Genomic DNA, 19641 nt, shown 5'->3' with positions numbered 1-19641 from the left:
TTAAGGGGAAAAAATCAAGACACCTAAAAGGGGAAAACATCAGACTGATCTGGTAGAATAACATTCAGTAAATTAATGGAAAAAAGTTCCCATGGAAATCAAAAGATACATTTAATTGTATAAATAATATTAAAGCATAAAGGAGATAGACAAACATATTTTCAATATTTAGAAATTTACCTTTTTAAAATACATTACTAAAGGATAAACTTCAGATAACTAAGAAATAAATTTGAAAACTATAATAAAAGAACTGGTGGTCACCAATGAATACATTTACGTATAAAATTAAAATAAATGCAAGAATGATGGTTCAGAGCAGAATGTAAATGCTCTAAATAAGTTAATTAAAAAATTGGGGTTGGATAGAGGGGAGAGAGTGAGAGGTCATACATTACTTCTCCCACCTTTCTTCAGTGCCTCATGTAAAATATATAAGTCTAACAGAATTATATTTTAAGCCGGAAAAGCAAACACTAGAAGATAATATAATCAAGCAAAATTGAGTAGTGGAAAAATTAAAGCGAGAGGGGAGGAAATAGAAATTCATGGAAATATAATAATTTCATAATTGCTTACAAGAGAAAATCAACAGATAATATCTAATTATAGATTTACCATGTTATATAAAGTTATATTCATAAAGCTAAGTAGTTAGAACAAACATTCAAATTGTCAGAGAAATACATTGGCAGGAAAGCAAGGAAAATAGATCAGACAATGAGCTTTTAAAAAAAAAAAAAAAAGCATCAATAAAAACTAAGCATACATTACCAGAACTAAGACATTTGTCATATCGATCAATGCGAATGGCCAAACTCACCTATGAGAAGGAAAGGACTGATGGCCAATCAACTTATATTTGTACCTGTAGTGTGCATAGCTATTTACCTGTCATCTACTGACATTCTTTTATTTTCTTTCAACCTTAGCCAATTGATAGTTGAAAATAATGGCATTTAATTTATTTGATAATTAATGAAATTCTATGTTTTCTCTAAAATACAGACATGTAACTAACATTCACAGTCAGTATGTAACTATAGGCCTTTTGCGTTATTTTGTGATGTTGTTATTCCATTGCTTCTCATCTCTTTCATAGCAAAAAAGAAAAAAATAAACCCAGATCCTTACAACAATTTTCAAGTCCCTGTGAGAACAATCACCCTATACCTTTAAGATGTTATCTCTAAATTCTCCTTCTAGGTCTCATTTCCTACTTCCTTCTCATCCTCCTGGACTCAAAATATTAGACTGGTCTATGGCCCAGTCTTTGGAATGTTCCTCTTCTCTGTCTATACTTACTCTCTTTGCGACTTCAATTGTGCGGTTCGGCAATGTCATCATATGCTGATACCCTTCCAGTTTATATCTCCAGCTCCTATCTCCCTTCCACTCCTACTCTAAACTTAGCCTCCATCCGGGACTCAGAGGAGCTCAGGGCCCAACACACCTGGCTCCATGACCTCCTCTGACTGCTTACTTCTGCCTCCCTATCCCTGGTTCACTATCCAGTGTGGCCTTCCCAGGCCATCCTAAATAAAACTGCAATACTTATTATGGACATGTGACCAACATTCACAGTCTCATTTATTTTTATCTACAGCATTGTCATCACCTGATATATTTTGTAGATAGATAAACAAATGATAGTACAAGATAGAAAAATAGAGAGCAACATTTATATAACATTGTTTTGGTCCTTTACAGATATAATTAACAAATACAATCCTCCTAGTGACCCATGAAGTGGGTACTGCAATTAGGTCATGCAGCTAAGAGTGGCAAGCCAAAGTCAGAATAAATACTGACCATTGGTCTCCAAACTACATGTCTTTAACCACTATTCCTCAAAGCTTTTAATATTAATGTATATGGACGTATATATTATATACACATTTATCTTGTCTCCCACTAGAATGTAAATGCCACTGAAGAAGGAACTTTATTGTGTTTACTATCATAACCCAAGCACTTAGAACAAGGGGTTTGGGACATAGTAGACAATCCATAAAACTTCACTGAATAATAGGAATTCATATCTCTTGCAAACAAAATAAAATTTGATGTTAATTAAAGGAAAAAAAAAAAAACCCTTTACTGTTTTCCGGTAAAATGAAAAATAAAAAGAAATGTTTCAGAATAGTAAGAAAAAAATCTGGATATCTATCTTCAGAGTCATAGAAAACTTTATACAAGGGAAAATGAAAGTAAAACAATCTGAATATTTAAAATTCTAAGTCATGTTTCCCAGAAACAATTCTGTCATGTTCACCATTATGTGCAACATTAGCATTAAGAAAAGGGCAATCAGATTGGTAAATTCATAAATCATCCCTGTGTTTCTACCTTACAAAAATTAAATAGAAAGTGATAACCAAGCCTGAAATGGGACCATTAATGGGGACGGAATGAAAGAAGGCACTTGGGAAATGACTCAGTGATATTAGCAGAGGCTTGTGGAGTCATTTAATTTGCTGACATAAACAGACTTCTAGGTTTCTACCTTGAGTGACCTGGTAGAAGGTACTGTCATCAATGTGTCAGGTTCAAAGGGGATGTTCATTTTATTTTACCTGTGGAACATCCAAGTTGGGATGTTGACATGGCTATTCGATATATAGGTCTGCAGTACATGGTAGAAGTCACAGCTCATTAACTTGAGAGTCATCAGAACATGGAAATGGTATTCAAAACCATGAGAACTCCCAGGCCATGAGTACTGGGTACAAAGAGAAGAAGGTCAAGTGCAAAAAGCCAGGGAACACCAAGAGCAGTGCCTGGTACTGTCTATTCTGCATTGTATGTGTTCAATAAATACTTGTGAATAAAGAAATACTAGTACCAATGACCTGCCAAATTTAGGAAAACCTTCCTGAGATTCTGGCTTTTAATCGAACTGAGAAACAGTGATTTTTAAGCCACCAAGACCTCTCTTTCATTCCTGCTTTCGAGATGGTTTTTGGGTGCCTAAGCTACTCTTCCTATATTTTACTAGACCTCAAAAATCCATACAACTAATGTGCAAAATCAGTAATTGCTACACTCACAATCTACCGGAACAAGTAGGCATCGAGCACCCTGATTTACAAAAGCATCTTGTTAGGGCCAAGGATGAAGGGTAAGTCATGTGCATAAAATTTTGTCCCTATTTTCAGAGAGTCCAAAATACAGTTTGGAAAAAAGGAAACAATTCCATTAAGATTTAAGTAAGAACTTCTAACTCAGGGAGGTTCCAAAGTTCAAGACTCCTAGACAAAATAAGTGACTCAGGGGGCATCATCGTAGTTTTTCCTCATTTCTGATCTATTTTACACCTCCTTCCAGTGAAACTCAAAACCTAAAACAAGGCCTCCTTTGCCTGCTTAAAAATGTGTGCTACCTAGTTTTCTCTGAATCAGAGTTCTTGAAATAAAAGATTTAGGTTTCGGACCTTTGAAGGCATAGTCAGCATTGAAAAGAGAAGGGGAGATTTAGTGTGTTCTAGACTTTTCCAGAAAGAAAATCCTAGAGATGCTTAATTTCTTAGAGATTCTCATTCTCAAATTAGCTATGTCACTGTGGACAGAAATTGAATGTGGCTTTGATAAATAAAGTAAACTACCATGAGAGATTTGACTCTAAATAACCTCAAACCCCAGGCCAGCTAGCTCTCAGCCATTTCAAGGCCCCTTTGGTATAATAAAACAGCAACCCAACTGAAGGGTTCTGTGGGCCACTAAAGTCCCCTGTAAATGATACTGACCCACAATGCCAGAAGTCTAGATCTCTCCAGGGGGCCAGGGCCTCAAAGCAAAGGAAGGATAGCACTCAGCTCACCACCTTCACAGCCTCAGGAAAGTCATCCTTATTTTCCTAGTAAGCAGCTTACTTCACCCATGCACCTCCCTCTACTATTAACTGCGCTTTCTGAACTCACCTGAATGAAGATATATTCATCCTGGACCACCAGGGAACTGATGTCAATGGAGCGAGCAAAAGGTCCACTCCGTGTTGTCTCAGCGCACTCCTGGATCCTGCAGGTGAGGTAGTGAGCATCTGAAATGGGAGAGCAGAGCGACACTTAGATATAAGGAGAGATGGTGAGCAAAGCTCTCATCAGCCCTCATGAGAAATCAGTGATGCAATTTAAAACAACAACGAGATTTCAATTTCTTGTCCACGAAATTCGTAATCATTTTTTTTTCAATGATAAAATCAGGCAAGATGTGGGGAAAGAGTCAATCTTACGGTCTGCTGGCAGAAGAATAAATTGGTATACTTTTTGGAAGAACAAATTTGAAATATCTATCAGAATTTTTAAAGTGTCTGTCTTACACCAGCTATTCTAATTCAAGGGATGTTTTCTAGAGAAATATTCATATATTTTCACAAAGAGTCAAGGGCAAAGATGTTCATTGTAGCATTATTCATAGCAGTAAAAAATTGGAAAAAGGCTTAATGTCTGTGAATCAAGGAACACTTAAATAAACTAAGGTACACATATTGCAGAGGACTCTGCTGCGAAAGGATTAAGTAGATATATATGCATCAACATGTTCATTTCTCCAGGATGCACTGCTTCTCAACCTTTTAAAAAATTATTTAGCAATATGTATAGTATGCACCAATTGATGTAAAAAATAAAACACCTTTATCTTTATAAATATGTAGGTTTGTGCCATAATGGCATAGAAGAAAGTTTTAAAGGCTACATATAAAAATGAGCTAGAATTACTTTTGGGGAAATAAATAAATTGAAGGAGATAGAGTTGCAGTGGGTCTTTTGCTTTTCATATTATGTAGATATTTATTATTTTTACAATAAAAATGTAGTATTTACTTATCACTTATATAAAATTTGTAAAACTTATACAATTACTTTTAAAGCCTTCAAAAGATTTGAACGGCTAAACTCCCTTCAAGTAACCCCTGACCCCCACCAAAAAAAAAAAAAAAAAAAGATCATGATGGCAGCAGTAGCTGAATGGGAAGAAGTCCTCAACTTTAAAAGGCACTTTGGTTATGACTATGAGGTCATCCAAGGAAGATAATCCATTTGGTTATCTGTTCCTTAATGAAAAACTACAGGTGAGTCTCTGTTAGGAAACTAGTATATACATCTATTTTAGAAATGGTTATTATTCATTTAATGGTATTTAATAATAATAAATGATCAGAATGAAAAGTAGCAATCATTTTAGGATTCAAAGCAGAGTGTCTCTGTCATAGCCAAAAACCTTCCACAGGTGTTTAATGCAATTGTCCCCTTGCACATGTGCGGGGGTGAGCATAGCTCTCAGGGTCTACAGTGGAAGGGATGGTAGGGCGTACAGATAAACAATGCAAGAGGCTGAATGACAACAAATGATAACAACTGAGTTTAGAACAAGGTACTTTTAATTATCTCTGTTTATCTTTAATTAACTTACTGATTGACTCAACAAGTATTTCTCGTGTGCATATTGGATAAGTATCGGATATTGTTTAGGCCCTAAGAATATAGCAGTGAATGAGACTGAGATGTGTCTCTTCTAAAAGCACATGCTGTCCAGGAAGGGGCTTACTCATATTATTTGCAGCTAGCTATTATACACATTTATTTATAAATGATGTGAATTTAACAACAATATCTATTTTAGTAGAAAATGAATTTATTACATATACTAGTCCTGCCTTTTGAATGTCTATATCTGAGCAGCCTATTGGCTTTGGCATCCATAATCCAAACATGTAACGCATTGCTTCCTTTCTCTTTATCAGCTGTTTTATCATCTGCCCAGCAGCTAAAGCCTCTTAACTTTTCTCTCTGTCACATGCCATACAATCCAGCTGGTTCCTAGCCTTGACAATTCTGTCTCTGGGGCAGAATTCTTTCCATGATCCCTGCCAGGTGCCTGGGACGAGTTCTCTCTCATCTGTGTTGCCCGCTGCATTCATTTTGCCACTAGTGTTCATGTGTGTGATGGACAGACTGGGGCAAGGAGCCAGAGCCATCTCTAAGACTGAAACCTGAGCTAATCTGTTCCAGCTTCAAAACCATCAACAGGTCTGAGTACCCAGGGACAAATACTAAACACCTTTCTATGCAATATAAAGCCTTTGACAACTAGATTAATAAAATCAAGTGCCAAATGGGGCCAGGAAAATAATGTATAAGAGTAAAATGAGCTGGGGCGAGAAGATAAATGGCAGCTGGCACATGGCCTTAGTGTGAGGGATCACTGAGGAGCAGTGGGGATGACCACAGAGTGGCCAACACCTGCCTCTTTAAGGGAGAGCTGCTTCTCAGCATCAGTTCGTCATTGACATGCAGAAATACATTATGAGCATCTCAAAGAAAGCTAACAGTTCCTATTTTGTTCGAAATAAAATTTCCTGATTTTAAAAAAAAATATTGACAGCTATTTTAAATGTAAAAGAGGGCAAGGCTAAACACTAAGTTCAAACAAAACACGCCTACAGTTTAAATAAGCCTTGGGAGTCACTCATGTCCCATCACTACTCTGTGATTTGGTCCTTCCCTACGTCTCCAGAGAAGAGACAGACCCTCTGCCTCCATTCCCAGACCTTTTAGCAAGACCAGCCTGTTCACCATTCTGTTTTAAGAACAGCCCGCATGTCCCTTCCTCTTTGTCTCTGTTCCCAGCGGAAGCCGAGAGTGGCCTGGCTGTCCACTTCTTGCTGAGAAGGCAGGGGAAGGGAAGGAGCCCAGGCTGTGCCTTGGAGCATGTAACCTGCCCACCGGGAATTTTCTTGAACCCACACAGCCTTAGTAATTTGTGTGTAGAATAAAGCACTAAAAACCCAGTGACAAGCTGCAGTAAATACAGGTAAAGAAACCACAAGTGTTGACTTGACAACCTGCTTCCTTCTCACCAGCAAGTATCTCAGAAAAGCTCCTTATGCTGGAAATCAAAGGTACACACAGGAGGCCATCTGCTTATTCCCTCACACAGCCTCATTTTCTCGTCTATTTATGATTCACTCTTGTATTTGGACACTTTGAAAAAGAATCCAGTATGTTTAATTCTACCTCAAACAAAATCAACACCTATGTAAACTTTGGCCCATAGCAGGTAAGCTATTGAACCAAACTCATCCGACTTTTTGGCCACTGCCCAACATGGAATGAAAAGTCCAATTTAACAGGAAAGCAGCACTAAAATGAGTTTTTGAAAGCCACATAAAACTCAGAGGCCTTGCAGCTGAACTCATGCATCCAAAGTCTCAATGCTTTTTTATGTTTTCAAAACAGAGACATGATAGTAAGTGCTATGCCACCCACTGCCGGGTCAGAACCCAAAACAGGGCACTGGGGTGAGTGAATTGTCAGGCAGGCTTGATCACCAGATGCGAGCGACTGAAAGTTGAAGGGGACTTTGGCTGTCAAAGGTGAGCAGAGGACATCATTGACACAGGCCTTGCATTTTACCAAAATTCTCAAATTTGGACTTTGGACATTATCTCCAAATGAGGCTGGATACAGTCGTAAAAGATTCTGTGACAAAACTGAAAGAAGATATTTGCCATCTAAATGGAAACACCTAAATATGCTTCTAACAACTGTGGCCTTTTTGTTTTTTAATAACACCAGATGCCTGAAAAAAATGAGAGAAGCCCGGATCTCTTGAGCACATTGTGATGTTTGAGAGCAAGGCTTCTGAAGCTAGAAAGTTCTGAGTTCGAATTCTGCCCTTCCTACCTGCTGATTGCCCTTGGCTAAGTAGCAGCACCGCTTGTTAGAGGTGCAGACAAGTTAGCATTTGTCTCCGGGAATTGTCGTCAGGATTAAATAACATTATGTGTGAAAAATGCTAACTTTGTATATTGCTGGATAAACTTGAAAAGATCACTAAATGTTAGCTTTTTATTATGAAGAGAGGAGGAAAGGAATTTAACGCTCGGCATCTCTCATACATTCAATTAATAATAAGTTATTGCTTTACTGTGGAGAATCAAAAACCATGAGAGCACAGGTCCTACTAGTAAAATCACATTCTAACTTTCACTGTTTACTTTTGTTTAGTGCTGTATGTATTCAGGCAAGAAATAAAGGATGTCTGAGCTGGAATAATCCAGGAGGACCTGAAGGAGGAGGTGGTCCTTGTGTTCAACCTGGATGGAAGATTGTGCTATGTGAGAAGGGAATTCCTGAATAAGGAAGTGGAAACTGCATAGAATTTTAGATAGGCAAAGCTCATGGAAAGCCTTTTGTAATTACATGTGGACTTGGATTAATACTTATTTTTGAAATTCTATTTTCTTTCCTCTCCTTTGAAACATCCTCAATTGAAAAACTAGAAAGATCAGATTAAATAAAGATCTCGTTTGCATATCCATGTAGGAAAAGCGGAGAGTGATTTCCCAAATGGTTGAGTCGCCTCACCCTCATGATTAATGTATTTCTAAATGTTAAATGTCTTTCTAATGTATTTCTAAGAGCCGTCCAGCCACTGCTCCACTTACAAAAACCAAAAGTCAAAGGCCTTGCTCCCTGCACTGTGAATAGAGAGATCTGTCTGATAACTTTAGAAATATCTGGCTCTATTTCGGCTAGCTCTACTGCTAGCAGAACCTTCGGGAAAGGTGGTACAATGTGTCGAGCCTCCCTAGTGTCCAGCCTCCATGACTTCTCACCTTGCAGGATCTCATCTGGAGAGAAGGGATGGCCTCAAACTGACTGATTCATTCCTTTTGTATTGGCTCAAGGTGTATAGAGAAGTTGCAGATGTCAGACACTCCCTGAGGTACCAGGAAGCAGAGAACACAAGACAGGTTCTTGCCCTCAAAAGAATCCCAGGCTAATGACAGAGACGGGATATTCACAAGTGAAAGTGTCTTGGGGATCTGTGCTGGATAGAGGATGGTAAGAGAACTGAGGAATGCGGAAAGAGAGAATGAAAGAGATAATCCAACATCCTTAGCCTTCTTTTCTTCCTAAGAGGTTGCCTTTCTTCTAAGAGTTTTGTAGAACCTAGAGAGGCAGCCTCTAACTTTCTCCCCTCAGCAAGTCAAGCTTCTAATCTGTCTGTATCATCACATTTCATCGTAAAGTCCAACACTTCTCACTCTGCCAAAGTTCCCCCAAAGGGTCACCTCCTTAGAAGCAGGAATAAAGTCTTAGTCATCTTTGTTTCTCTCCTCAGGCTGACTTTATAAAGCCTTGGTAAATGCTAGTTAAACTGAATCGAATTACATTAAAAGCTTACAAATTGTTATGTTGAATTATATTGTGGCTGATGATTATATTTTGCCTTTGAAATTATTAAATATTCAACTATCCTGAACATTATGTCTCTTGCCACCTCGTGGGGGAAAAAAACACTTTCCATGATTCTTTCAACTTCCATCTCTTTGGCTACTATATATATTGTAAAAAAAAAATTGAAAAAGGGAATTGAAATTGTGAACAACAGCAAATTAAGCTTTTAGAGAAATACCCGACAAGCCTACAAGCTCATCGAGGACAGGGATGTTGTCACATTCGCCTGCATGTCCCCTCAGTATCCGGCACATGTAGACTTTAAAATAAATATTGGATAGATAAAAGAGCTAAATGGATTAAATGATTAATTAATAAATGAGAAAAGGTAGGAAGTTCTATAGAACTAGAAACCAAGACTCTGCATTTAGTTTTTCTCCCCATAGATTTTTTTAGTAGTTTTTTAAAAGTTATTTTGTTCAATTTATATACAGTACATTTTCTGGCATATACTTCTAAAGTTTTAATATATATATATAAATATTTATTTATATATACATATATACATATACATATATGTGGTTACCACCACAATCGGGTTACAGAACAATTACGTCACCCTAAAAAATTCCCTCATTTTGTTTTTTCTTGTCAAATACTTACCTACTCTGGAAACCACTGATCTATTCTCCTGTAGTTTTTCCTTTCCCATACAATCATATAAGTGGAGTGATTATAGTATGTAACCTTTTAAAACTAGCTTATGTCACTCAACATAACTTAATGCCTTTGAAATTCATCCATGTTGTTGCATGTATCAATGATGCTGAATAGTATCCTAGTTTATAGATCTGCCATAGCTTGTTTGTCATTTATCCATTCAAGAATTTTCAGGTTGTTTCCAGTTTGGGATGATTATCAATAAATCTGCTACAATATATATAGGTTTTTATATGAATATAACTTTCATTCCTTTAGGGCGAATATATAAGAATGAGATTGCCAGATCCAAAGGTCTATATAACTTTATAAGAGACTGCCAAATATTTTCCCAGAATGTCTGTGCCATTTTGAATTCCCACAGCAATATATGAGAGTTCTAGTTGCTTCACATCCTTGTAGGAACTTCGTATTGTCAGCTTTGTTTATTTTAGCAACTCCAATAGGTATGTAATGATATCTCATCATGGTTTTAACTTACATTTCCCTAATGTCTAATGATGTTGAGCATCACTTCATGTGCTTATTTGTCATCTTTATATCTTCTTTGGTATAAATAGTCTATTCAAACTTTTGTCCATTTTTTAATGGATTATTCCTTATTGCTATATTTTGAAAATTCTTTTTATGTTCTGGCTATATAAGTCCTTGGCTGGATATGTAATTTGCAAATATTTTCTCCTATCATCTTTATTATGTATTTTAAACAGCAAAAGTTTTTTATTTTGATGAAGTCCAATCTACTAGTTCTCTGTTTTGTCAATTTTCGTCCTGGTGTCAATCCAAAGTCATAAAGATTTCCTCCAATATTTTCTCCTAAAAGTTTGTAATTTTATATTTTACATTTAGAATATGATCCATTTTAAGTTAAATTTTATATAAATTGTGAATCATATTAAAGTTCATTTTTTCCCCCTATGATTGCCCATTTTTCCAACACCATTTGTTACAAAAAATATTCTTTCTCCACTAAATAAGTTAGATCCCACGACCTTGCTCAACCTACTTCTTAGTTCTAGAAGACTTTTTCATAGATGCCTTGTGATATTCTACATGGACAATCATGTCAACAAAAATAACAACAGTTTTATGTTTGTTTCCCTTTGCATTTCCTGTTTATTCCTTTACTACACTAGCTAGGACTTTCAGCATGATGAAGAGGTGTGGTAAGGTAAGAGTAAATATCCCTGCCTTTATCCTGCCCTTAAGGGGAAAACATTCAGTATCTCATTATTAAGCATGATGTCAGTCATAAGTCTTTATAGAGGTCCTTTATCAGAAGTCCCTTCTATCTGTAGTGTGTTGAGTTTTGCGTTCCAGTTTTTATTTTATCAGTAGACCAGATGTATGAATCCGGGCACATTTGAATCTAAGCTACCACATCAGAAATACTTTTTATGACTGTTTGTGATGATCGAAAGATAAAGAGATACCAGTATGTGTGAGTGGAAGAAAGCACTCACCATCATGCCACAAAAGAAAGATGACATGCATTTTATTAGTGTGTGTAAAATAAAACATCCCCAAGTTAATGCAGTCTTGTTATGTGCATTTTCTAAATAAAGGTAAGTTAGAGCCAATCCACTAGTCTGAGATAGGTTCTTTTAACTATTGAAAAACAGATTTAAAAAAACCTAGAAAAATGGAACAGAATTAATATGTACTATACTTTAACCTAAGTGTGGCACCTAACATTTATTCTTGTTATATTTCTGCTTTTTTCAGTTTTTGACAATAAGCCGGAAACTCTTCCATGGGCTTTGCATTTTTAATCTCATAAAATTTCACAGCATTCATGCACCATAGATCTTATCCAAATTTGGCCCTGAACATTTGGAACGTTCAGAAAATAAATTTAAGCTTAATATAAGAAATTGCCTTCAAAGAACACACACACACACAAAACACACACACACACACACACACACACCCCAACCAAAACAAACAAACAAAAAACCGTAGGAGCTGTCCAATAGTAGCAAAAAAAATGTGTCTTAAGCCTGAGCTCATGGAACTTGAGGACACACAATAGAGGTTTTGGGGGAAGGTATGCCAACATGAAGTAGGAGGTCAGATAGGCCTATAACGTTTCTTCCAACTCTGAAATATACAACCACCATAGATCACATATATGGCCTTTAAATGTCGACATGCGAAGCAAATCCTACGTAAGAGTTAACTGAAAAACTGGCCTGTGGTCATCTTCTCAGAGTTGTGCTCGCTACATTCTTTCAAGCCCCTACATCTAACTCTTCTCCCAGTTTTTTCTTAGCACTCAGAGTTAGATAATATAATTCTAAATCCAAGTTTTGTCACCTTTACGATCACTGAATTTGAATATGTAATATTATCTCCCTAAATCTTAAATAGCTCTTTAAAAAAAAAAAACTGTTTTTAAAGATTGTGGGTCATTCTTCATCCCTACCTGCCTTAGAGACTTACATTTATTCAAGAATCAAATGAGAACTCCCCTTAAGAAAAAGCAAAGAAAGAAAAAAGTATAGTACTCAGTGGAGTACCAGACATACAGGTAATGAATGCTGATTATGTTCTAACTCTTTAAAAATAAAAACGAATGAAATATATTACCCAAAATGCATATTTTTGGTATGTTTCTGTGTTTGGCTTCAAAAACATATATTTGGACGAAACATATGTATTTTTACTTCAGGTATTCTGAATGACATTCTAGCACACACAGGCAAGTCAAAACAGAATCTCCTTACATTTGTTTAACATTTTATAATTTCTACAACATTCCTCTTTATTTGGCCAACCCATAACCCTGTGCAGTGAGCATAGCAAGGATGCCTAATCTCAGGCGATAGGGAAAACCAGAGCGCAGAGAGTTTAGAAGGCTAATGGGTGGCAGAATCCAACACACTGACTTACTGACAGGTGCCTGTTTGGCTGCATTCCCAGGTGACCACTGTCTCCACAGATTATTTGGCTCTATTTGTGACCTAGGATATTCTAATTACATTTTCATATATTTCATATATTTCATTTATATTATATATTTTCAGACATCTTATATATTTTTGTTTAAGGTGATTTTATTTTCCTTGGATAGAGAGGAGCCTTATGAATATGATCAACTCTGAGAAGAGTAAAATGCTTAAAGTGGTGCAAAATGATGCTTTATTGGCCAAATGCTAAAATGTACATTAAAAGGTGTCACACGTTTAAAACCTTGGAGTTTCACTGCTTGTTTGCAGGGACAGCATAGATCTTGCTCATCACCGTGTCTTCAGAGCCTAGAACAATGTCTGCCACAGAGTAGGCCATCCATAAATATTTGTGGAATGAATAAATAAAAACTTTTGAAAATAATTTCCTACTTATTTTGGGGGGTAAGTTTGACTGCATTAAGGGTTTGTTTTTTCAAGGTGGCAACTCCTGCAATTCATCACGTGAATGCAAAATACCGTGATGAGCTATGGACATCCATATTTGAATTACACTGAAGATGCCAGGAAATTACTAACAGGAGCCTCAAAATTCATCACATTAACTCACATCCCCAGAAAATTCATTCCTGAGGGTTTATTTCAATGAAACAGTTCCCTTGGGACCAGAGGCCTCTCCCTCACTCTGGGAAATAAGGATAGATATGGCAGTAATGGAGCTCAGGGCTTTTCATCTTCCCAAACCATTAAAATGCAAATTGGGGGAGGAGAGGTTGCCGCAGGCAGATATCCCCGGGCCTAGCCTGGTGGAGGCAGCACTCACATCCATCTGCAGTCCGCACCTCCATGTGCACCAGGTCTGCCTCTTTATCCAATCCGGCCACGGACCTGGGGAAGGAAGGGAGACAGAAGCTCAGTGTCGACAGGACGGGATGGCAGACAACACATGGGAAGCACACAGGGTGGTTATTCGTGGGGGAAATCACTGTCTCAAAGAGGGACTGTCTTGCACCATGGGGACCCATCGAATAAGGTCATTGGTGTGCCCTAGCAGTTTGCCACCTCAAGTAGCTGTCACTTGTACTGGGCATAATGCATGAGTCCAGGAGTGGTGTCAGAGAGTTGGTGACTCTCAAAAACACATAAAAGAGTAAAGAGCCCACAGGAATGCTGGCCTAAATCTCTGTCCTTGCCCCTCTCCACCACCTCACAGCTTCTAAGAGGTTCTCTCTTCCCCCACGGTCTTCCACCTTGTCACACCTGATTACTTCCTCCACTTCCCCGCCCTTTGCCCCCCAACTAGAGTGTGCTAGTTCCTACCCAGTGTGCCTCTTGGGGAAAGTGCTTTAGTCTCAGTCTTGGCTCTTTGCTTCATGGCATTCTTGCCCTCCTGTGTTAAATCCATCTACCTTTCCTTCCTCCTGCCTTGCAAACAATAAATGTTTAGGGACAAGCATGCAATACCTGGCCTGGCAAAGGACAAAATTCTCCAGATGATCTGAAAAGGAAACCTTAACTGTCTATTGCCATTAGCCGGAAGAAGGAAAGCTGAGAATCCTTACAAACGTATCATCCTGAACATATCATTATATATTCAGAACTTCCACACACAAGGCCCAGTCAGCTGTCTTCTGCATAAGATATCCGGGCCAAGATAAAACCCAGAAAATCAGTGAAAAAGACAACACAGACAGTAAAACATTCATGCACTAAAGAAATCACGTAATTCACTCTCTCCAGCAGCTCTTACTCAGTTTATTTACTCTTATTTTAAATACCATTCTAAGATTGGTTTTCTGGTTTTCCAGTCCTCAGCAGGTAAGAGACATCATGTTAGAAATGAAAGGTAGAATTTAAAATGGTGAGAATCAACAGCTGATATCCAGGTAGCAAGAGAAATAAAAAAACTAAAAAAAAAAAACAGACCTAAGAACTAAAAACCCAATCTCTCACGTCATAAATGTCTACACATCTCAATGGTTCTTGAGGCCATTACTGTCTGATAACATCAGTATCTGACATCTACCTCAAAGCACAGAAAACAGGAAGCAGGAAGATAATGGTGTCAGTCTTCTTTAAGAGACTAAGGTTACAAATGATATATGTTAGGAAAAATAAAATATTGTTTGTTAAAACAATTATGTTTTAAATAGTTAAACTTCAGTTACTTAAAATGTTCACTTACATAAAATATTTCTGTCTCCAAAAAACTGAATAAATGAGGCCTAATCTAATACCTTATTTTTCCCATTATTAATAAGATATCTTTAAATTTTTCCTCACTTCAGTGAACATAGGAGTGCATGTATCTTTTTAAATTATTGTTTTTGTTTTCTTTGAATAAATATCCATAATTGGAATCACTGGGTTGTGTGGTAGTTCTATTTTTAATTTTTTGAGAAACTACTATACTATTTTCCAATCCTACCAACAGTGCATGAAGGTTTCCTTTTCTCCACAATCTCACCAACATTTATTTGTTGTCTTTTTGATAGTCATTTTGCCAGGTGTTTGGTGGTATCTCATTGTGGTTTTGATTTGCATTTCCCTAGTTGTTAGTGATGTTGAGCATATTTTGTGTGTGTTTTTGGTCATCTATATATCCCCTTTAAATGTCTATTCGGGTCTTCTGTCTATTTTTTAATTGAAATTTTTCATGCTGAGTTGTATGGGTTCTTTATATATTTTAGATATTAACATTGGAGGTACTGTTTGCAAATATCTTTTCTCACTCAGTAGGTTGTCTATTCATTTTGTTGATGGTTTCCTTTGACCCGCAAAAGCTTTTTAGTTTGATATAGTCTCATTTGTTTATTTTTGCTTCTGTTGCCTTTGCCCGAGGAGTCATACACATTGTAATATTGCTAAGACTGATGTCGAAGCGTTTGCTGCCTATGTTTTAACATAGGAGTTATATGGTTTTAGATCTTACATTTAGTCTTTAATCCATTTTGAGATTGTTTTAATATATGATGTAAGAAAGTGGTCTAGTTTCAATTTTTTGCAAGTGTCTCTCTTGTTTTCCCAGCACTATTTATTGAAGAGACTGTTTTCACTCTATTGGATACTATTGCCTCCACTGTCATAGATTAATTGGCTATATACACATGGGTTTATTTCTAAGCTGTCTATTCTGTTCCATCGATTTATGTGTCTCTTTTTAGTGCCAGTACCATATTGCTTTGATTCCTATAGCTTTGTAGCACAGTTTGAAATTAAGGTGTGTGATACCTCTAATATTGTTCTTTCTTAAGATTTTTTTGGCTATTTCAGGACTTTTGTGGTTACAAGTTTGCAGACTGTTTATCCAAATAAGCCCATAGCATACCTTTATTTGTTGAGGGTGTGTGTTTATATATTTCTTTGCTTCAGCCATCAATTATAATAGAATAATTCTTATGAATATACTACTCATCAGACAGTAAGCTTCCTGAGAACAGAGACCCTAACTCTTTTTTCAACATTTACTATCACACACAGCTCAAGATTAGGCACACCTACAGATTAAATAATAGGATAAAAGACTTGAACTTCAAAACTGCTCTGTCTTTGTGTCCACAGGGGGAGAGATTAGGCTGCTCGGCTGGTCAGAGGAAGAGCAAAAGAACTTGGGTGCTGAGGGTAAGGAGAAAACTCTTGCTCTTGTCCAGCACACGGATGAAGTCACTGTCCACTTCTAGCAGTAGCACTGGGTTTCCCAGCATTGGCACTATTTGACGTTTGGGGTGGTAACTCTTTGTTGTGGGGCTGTCTTAGGCAATGCAGAATATTTAGCAGCATCCCTGTCTTCTACTAGATGCAGTAGTACCCCTGCACTTCTGACAACCAAAAATGTCCCTAGACATTGCCTACCATCCCCTAGGGGCAAAATTGCCCCCAGTTGAGAACCAGTGTCTTAGCTGGACACACTGAATTGATGCCCAGACTCTGTGCCTCCCTTACTAACAAGACAGCAAAAATAAACTGGCAGTGATTTCACTTTTTCACTTAGTCCTAACACTGGTGAGATGCCCTTGAACTGTTGCTATTCTGGACCACAACATCTCACCAGGGAATTCTCTGATGTTCATCAGGTAGAATCAATCAAGTCCCTAATGTAAAATCCCTAACAAGTAACCACTTCTAAAAACCCAGTGTAAGGAAAACACACACAAATACAGCAAGCAAGGAAATACAAGATGCAGATATTTGATGATTTGGGGGGGGGGGATGAGTTGTAAGGGATAAATTCACAAAAATGTTTTGGAAAGCGCATATGGTAATAACAATAAATGCTAATGGGTATTGAGACTATTTGCATCTTAGTCATTGTGTTTGTTTTACAAGCATTTTCTTAATTACTCCTCAAAAGTACTCTTTAAGGAAGATGTCATTTATCTAATATTAATTCTTGGTAAAATGAGGAAAAGAGAGATGAAGTACCAAACCTAAAGTCACATGATGATAACAATCCACAGATACTGAGTGTACTATGTTTCAGGCACTGTTTTAAATGTAAATGGTGATCTCATCAATCCTCACACCAATCCTGTGAGTCAGAACTAGTCTTTGCCCATAGTTTAAAAGGGCACAATTAGGCACTGAAAGCTTAAGCAATTTGCTAAATCAACTCACAAAATTAGGAGGTAGCAGAATTAGGGATCAAACCAAGCAAGTGGCTTTGAGCCATGAGCTTACCCTCCTCTGCAAAGCTGCCTCTCCTGGCTGGTGAGAGGAGGTCTGGGGATTGAGCCCAGCCTTCCCCACCAGAGTTAAGGATCATAACCATCATGCCTTACTGCTGCCTTCCTTCTACCCATATTTAAGTCCTTTACAGAAATGCTGTAGGAAATATAAATGCATCCTGTATACATTTTCAATTTCTCTGAAAATTAGGTTCTAGAGTACATGAACTAGGAGTCACTCATTGTGATGATAATCAGTAAGAAGGAAAAATGTTGGGAATAGAAAAAGGGACTTGGGCCTATGGTAGAGGAGCAATAATAGGGATTTTTGCAGAAACCTGAGAAAGATAAACAAAGCTGAGAAAAGAAAATTGAGAATTTGGGCTTGACTCTTCTTTCAGTCTATGAGGATTGAATGAGCCTGGATGTGTGAGAGGAACCATGAAACTGCCATGAGCATGGGGAGAGGATAAGAGGAGTGACAAGCAGGCTAATAATTGCCCTTGACACCTCCTCCATCTCAAGCATCCAAGTTTCTTCACAGGACCAAAGGAGGGCAAGGGTGGACCACAGGACCAGCAGCAGCATCCTGCACAGAATCAGCCACAGGACAGATCGAGCTCCCTGAGCTTCATGTTTGCAACACAGTAAAAATGACTTTGCAAGCATCTCTTTGAAGTTACATGGAAAGGAACTCCTCGAAAGTTTCTAGAAGCACCAAGTAGTAAACAGAAATTGTACCAGTATATATTATTTCTAATGCAAAATGAAAATGAGTCATCAATAATGGTGACTTTATTTGGTTATGTTGTATTCCTCGTATTAATTAAGTGACTGTAAAACAGCAAAATGGAACAAAATAGAGTTAAAGTATCAAGAATAGGTAGGAATCTGGGGAAGTCCTTATGAATATTTAAAAATTCCTCAATGGTGAATTCTTTTGTCACAAGGTTTTTCTGAGACCTAATATGATGGGAGGAAATAAATCTTTTACAGTGGATCTTTCCATTCTTCCTCAAGAAGAGAAACAGGACCAGGCCCATTTGTGCAAACTCCTCATCGCATTTTAAATGTATATGCCAACGACGATTTTTTATTTCCACATCTGTAAAATGGGAAGATCAAAATACCTACTTCATAACATTATAGGGGTTAAATGAGATAAGTTGTAAACACTTAGAACAGCGCTTGACACAAAAAACATTCTTTACATTTTAGCTATTTTTTTTTTCATTTGAAGAACAGATAAACTCATCTGCTTTCCTGTCTGCCTTAATGCCTCCCTCATACCTAAGATATACATTTGTTGAGTGCCTAATAATTTTAGCATTGTTCTGGGCACTGGATATGAAAAGTCCTGGCTACTGAGGAGTTTGGTTTAGGTATATTCCTCCCTCTCCACGTTGATTATACATCACAAATTCTGGGAACAAACTCATGGTACAGGCTCCTATAAATATCCTGTTCTCCTCTTCAGTGTAGAAATCACTATACTGGATTGGATATAATCCTCTACCTCACGGGCTTTTGTTGGATCACTTTAAAGCAACATTTCCATTACAGTACTTGGAACACGGTACTTCATCAATAAATATTTGTTGAATGAATGATTATAACACTTTCATCCAGTTGGGCAAACTTCACATAGCCCTATGTAAGCCTTGAGCTCACCCTTGGGTTTCAAAGACAAACATGCTTTGTGTCCAGAAAAGATCTCAGTTTCCTACTTGTGCACTAGATATTGTTTACCCCGTAGACTGCTCAATCGAAGTTGATAAAGGAAAAAAAAAAAATTTAAAACAATTAACAAGCCCAACATTGACACATAAGGATGACAGGAAACTCTAGTGATTTTTCTCTAAAACTGAAAGACTTACTGAGTTCTCAGCTAGGACCAAAAACACAGGAACAACAAGAAATAAGGAGCCATAATGAAACTACCAGGGAAGAAACTACTATTAGCTCCTAGACCATACACTCATAGATGTTACCAAGGGAAGTACATGAAAAAGGACAAGAGGTTTTCGAGTTTATTTTTAGCAACTGCACCCTCTGTTCAAACACAGTCTCCAAGTCCTAACATATAAAATAAGTCAAATGAGCACTTAACAACAGCTCACGGAAACACAGCAGTGCCTGGGGAGCTGGAGGCAGCAGGCTTTGA

General features: G+C 37.4%; 1 protein-coding gene across 3 annotated transcripts in view; it reads right to left on the bottom strand.

Moving 5' to 3' along the window:
* The window catches only part of SORCS3 (sortilin related VPS10 domain containing receptor 3), a 513788-nt gene that overhangs the window by 123946 nt on the left and 370201 nt on the right, over positions 1-19641 (bottom strand). For all 3 annotated transcript variants that reach the window (XM_016144038.2, XM_036222121.1, XM_036222120.1), the window contains exons 6-7: positions 13637-13701; positions 3920-4038 (exon numbers count right to left, since the gene is read on the bottom strand). In XM_016144038.2, the coding sequence (XP_015999524.2) occupies positions 3920-4038; positions 13637-13701 (184 nt within the window). The remainder of the gene's footprint in view (positions 1-3919; positions 4039-13636; positions 13702-19641) is intronic.

Source organism: Rousettus aegyptiacus, unplaced genomic scaffold (assembly GCF_014176215.1).
Source record: "Rousettus aegyptiacus isolate mRouAeg1 unplaced genomic scaffold, mRouAeg1.p scaffold_m13_p_6, whole genome shotgun sequence".
In the NCBI taxonomy this organism is placed as follows: Eukaryota; Metazoa; Chordata; class Mammalia; order Chiroptera; family Pteropodidae; genus Rousettus; species Rousettus aegyptiacus.
The sequence above is the reverse complement of the archived record's forward strand: the minus strand, read 5'-3'. Positions and strand labels throughout refer to the sequence as shown.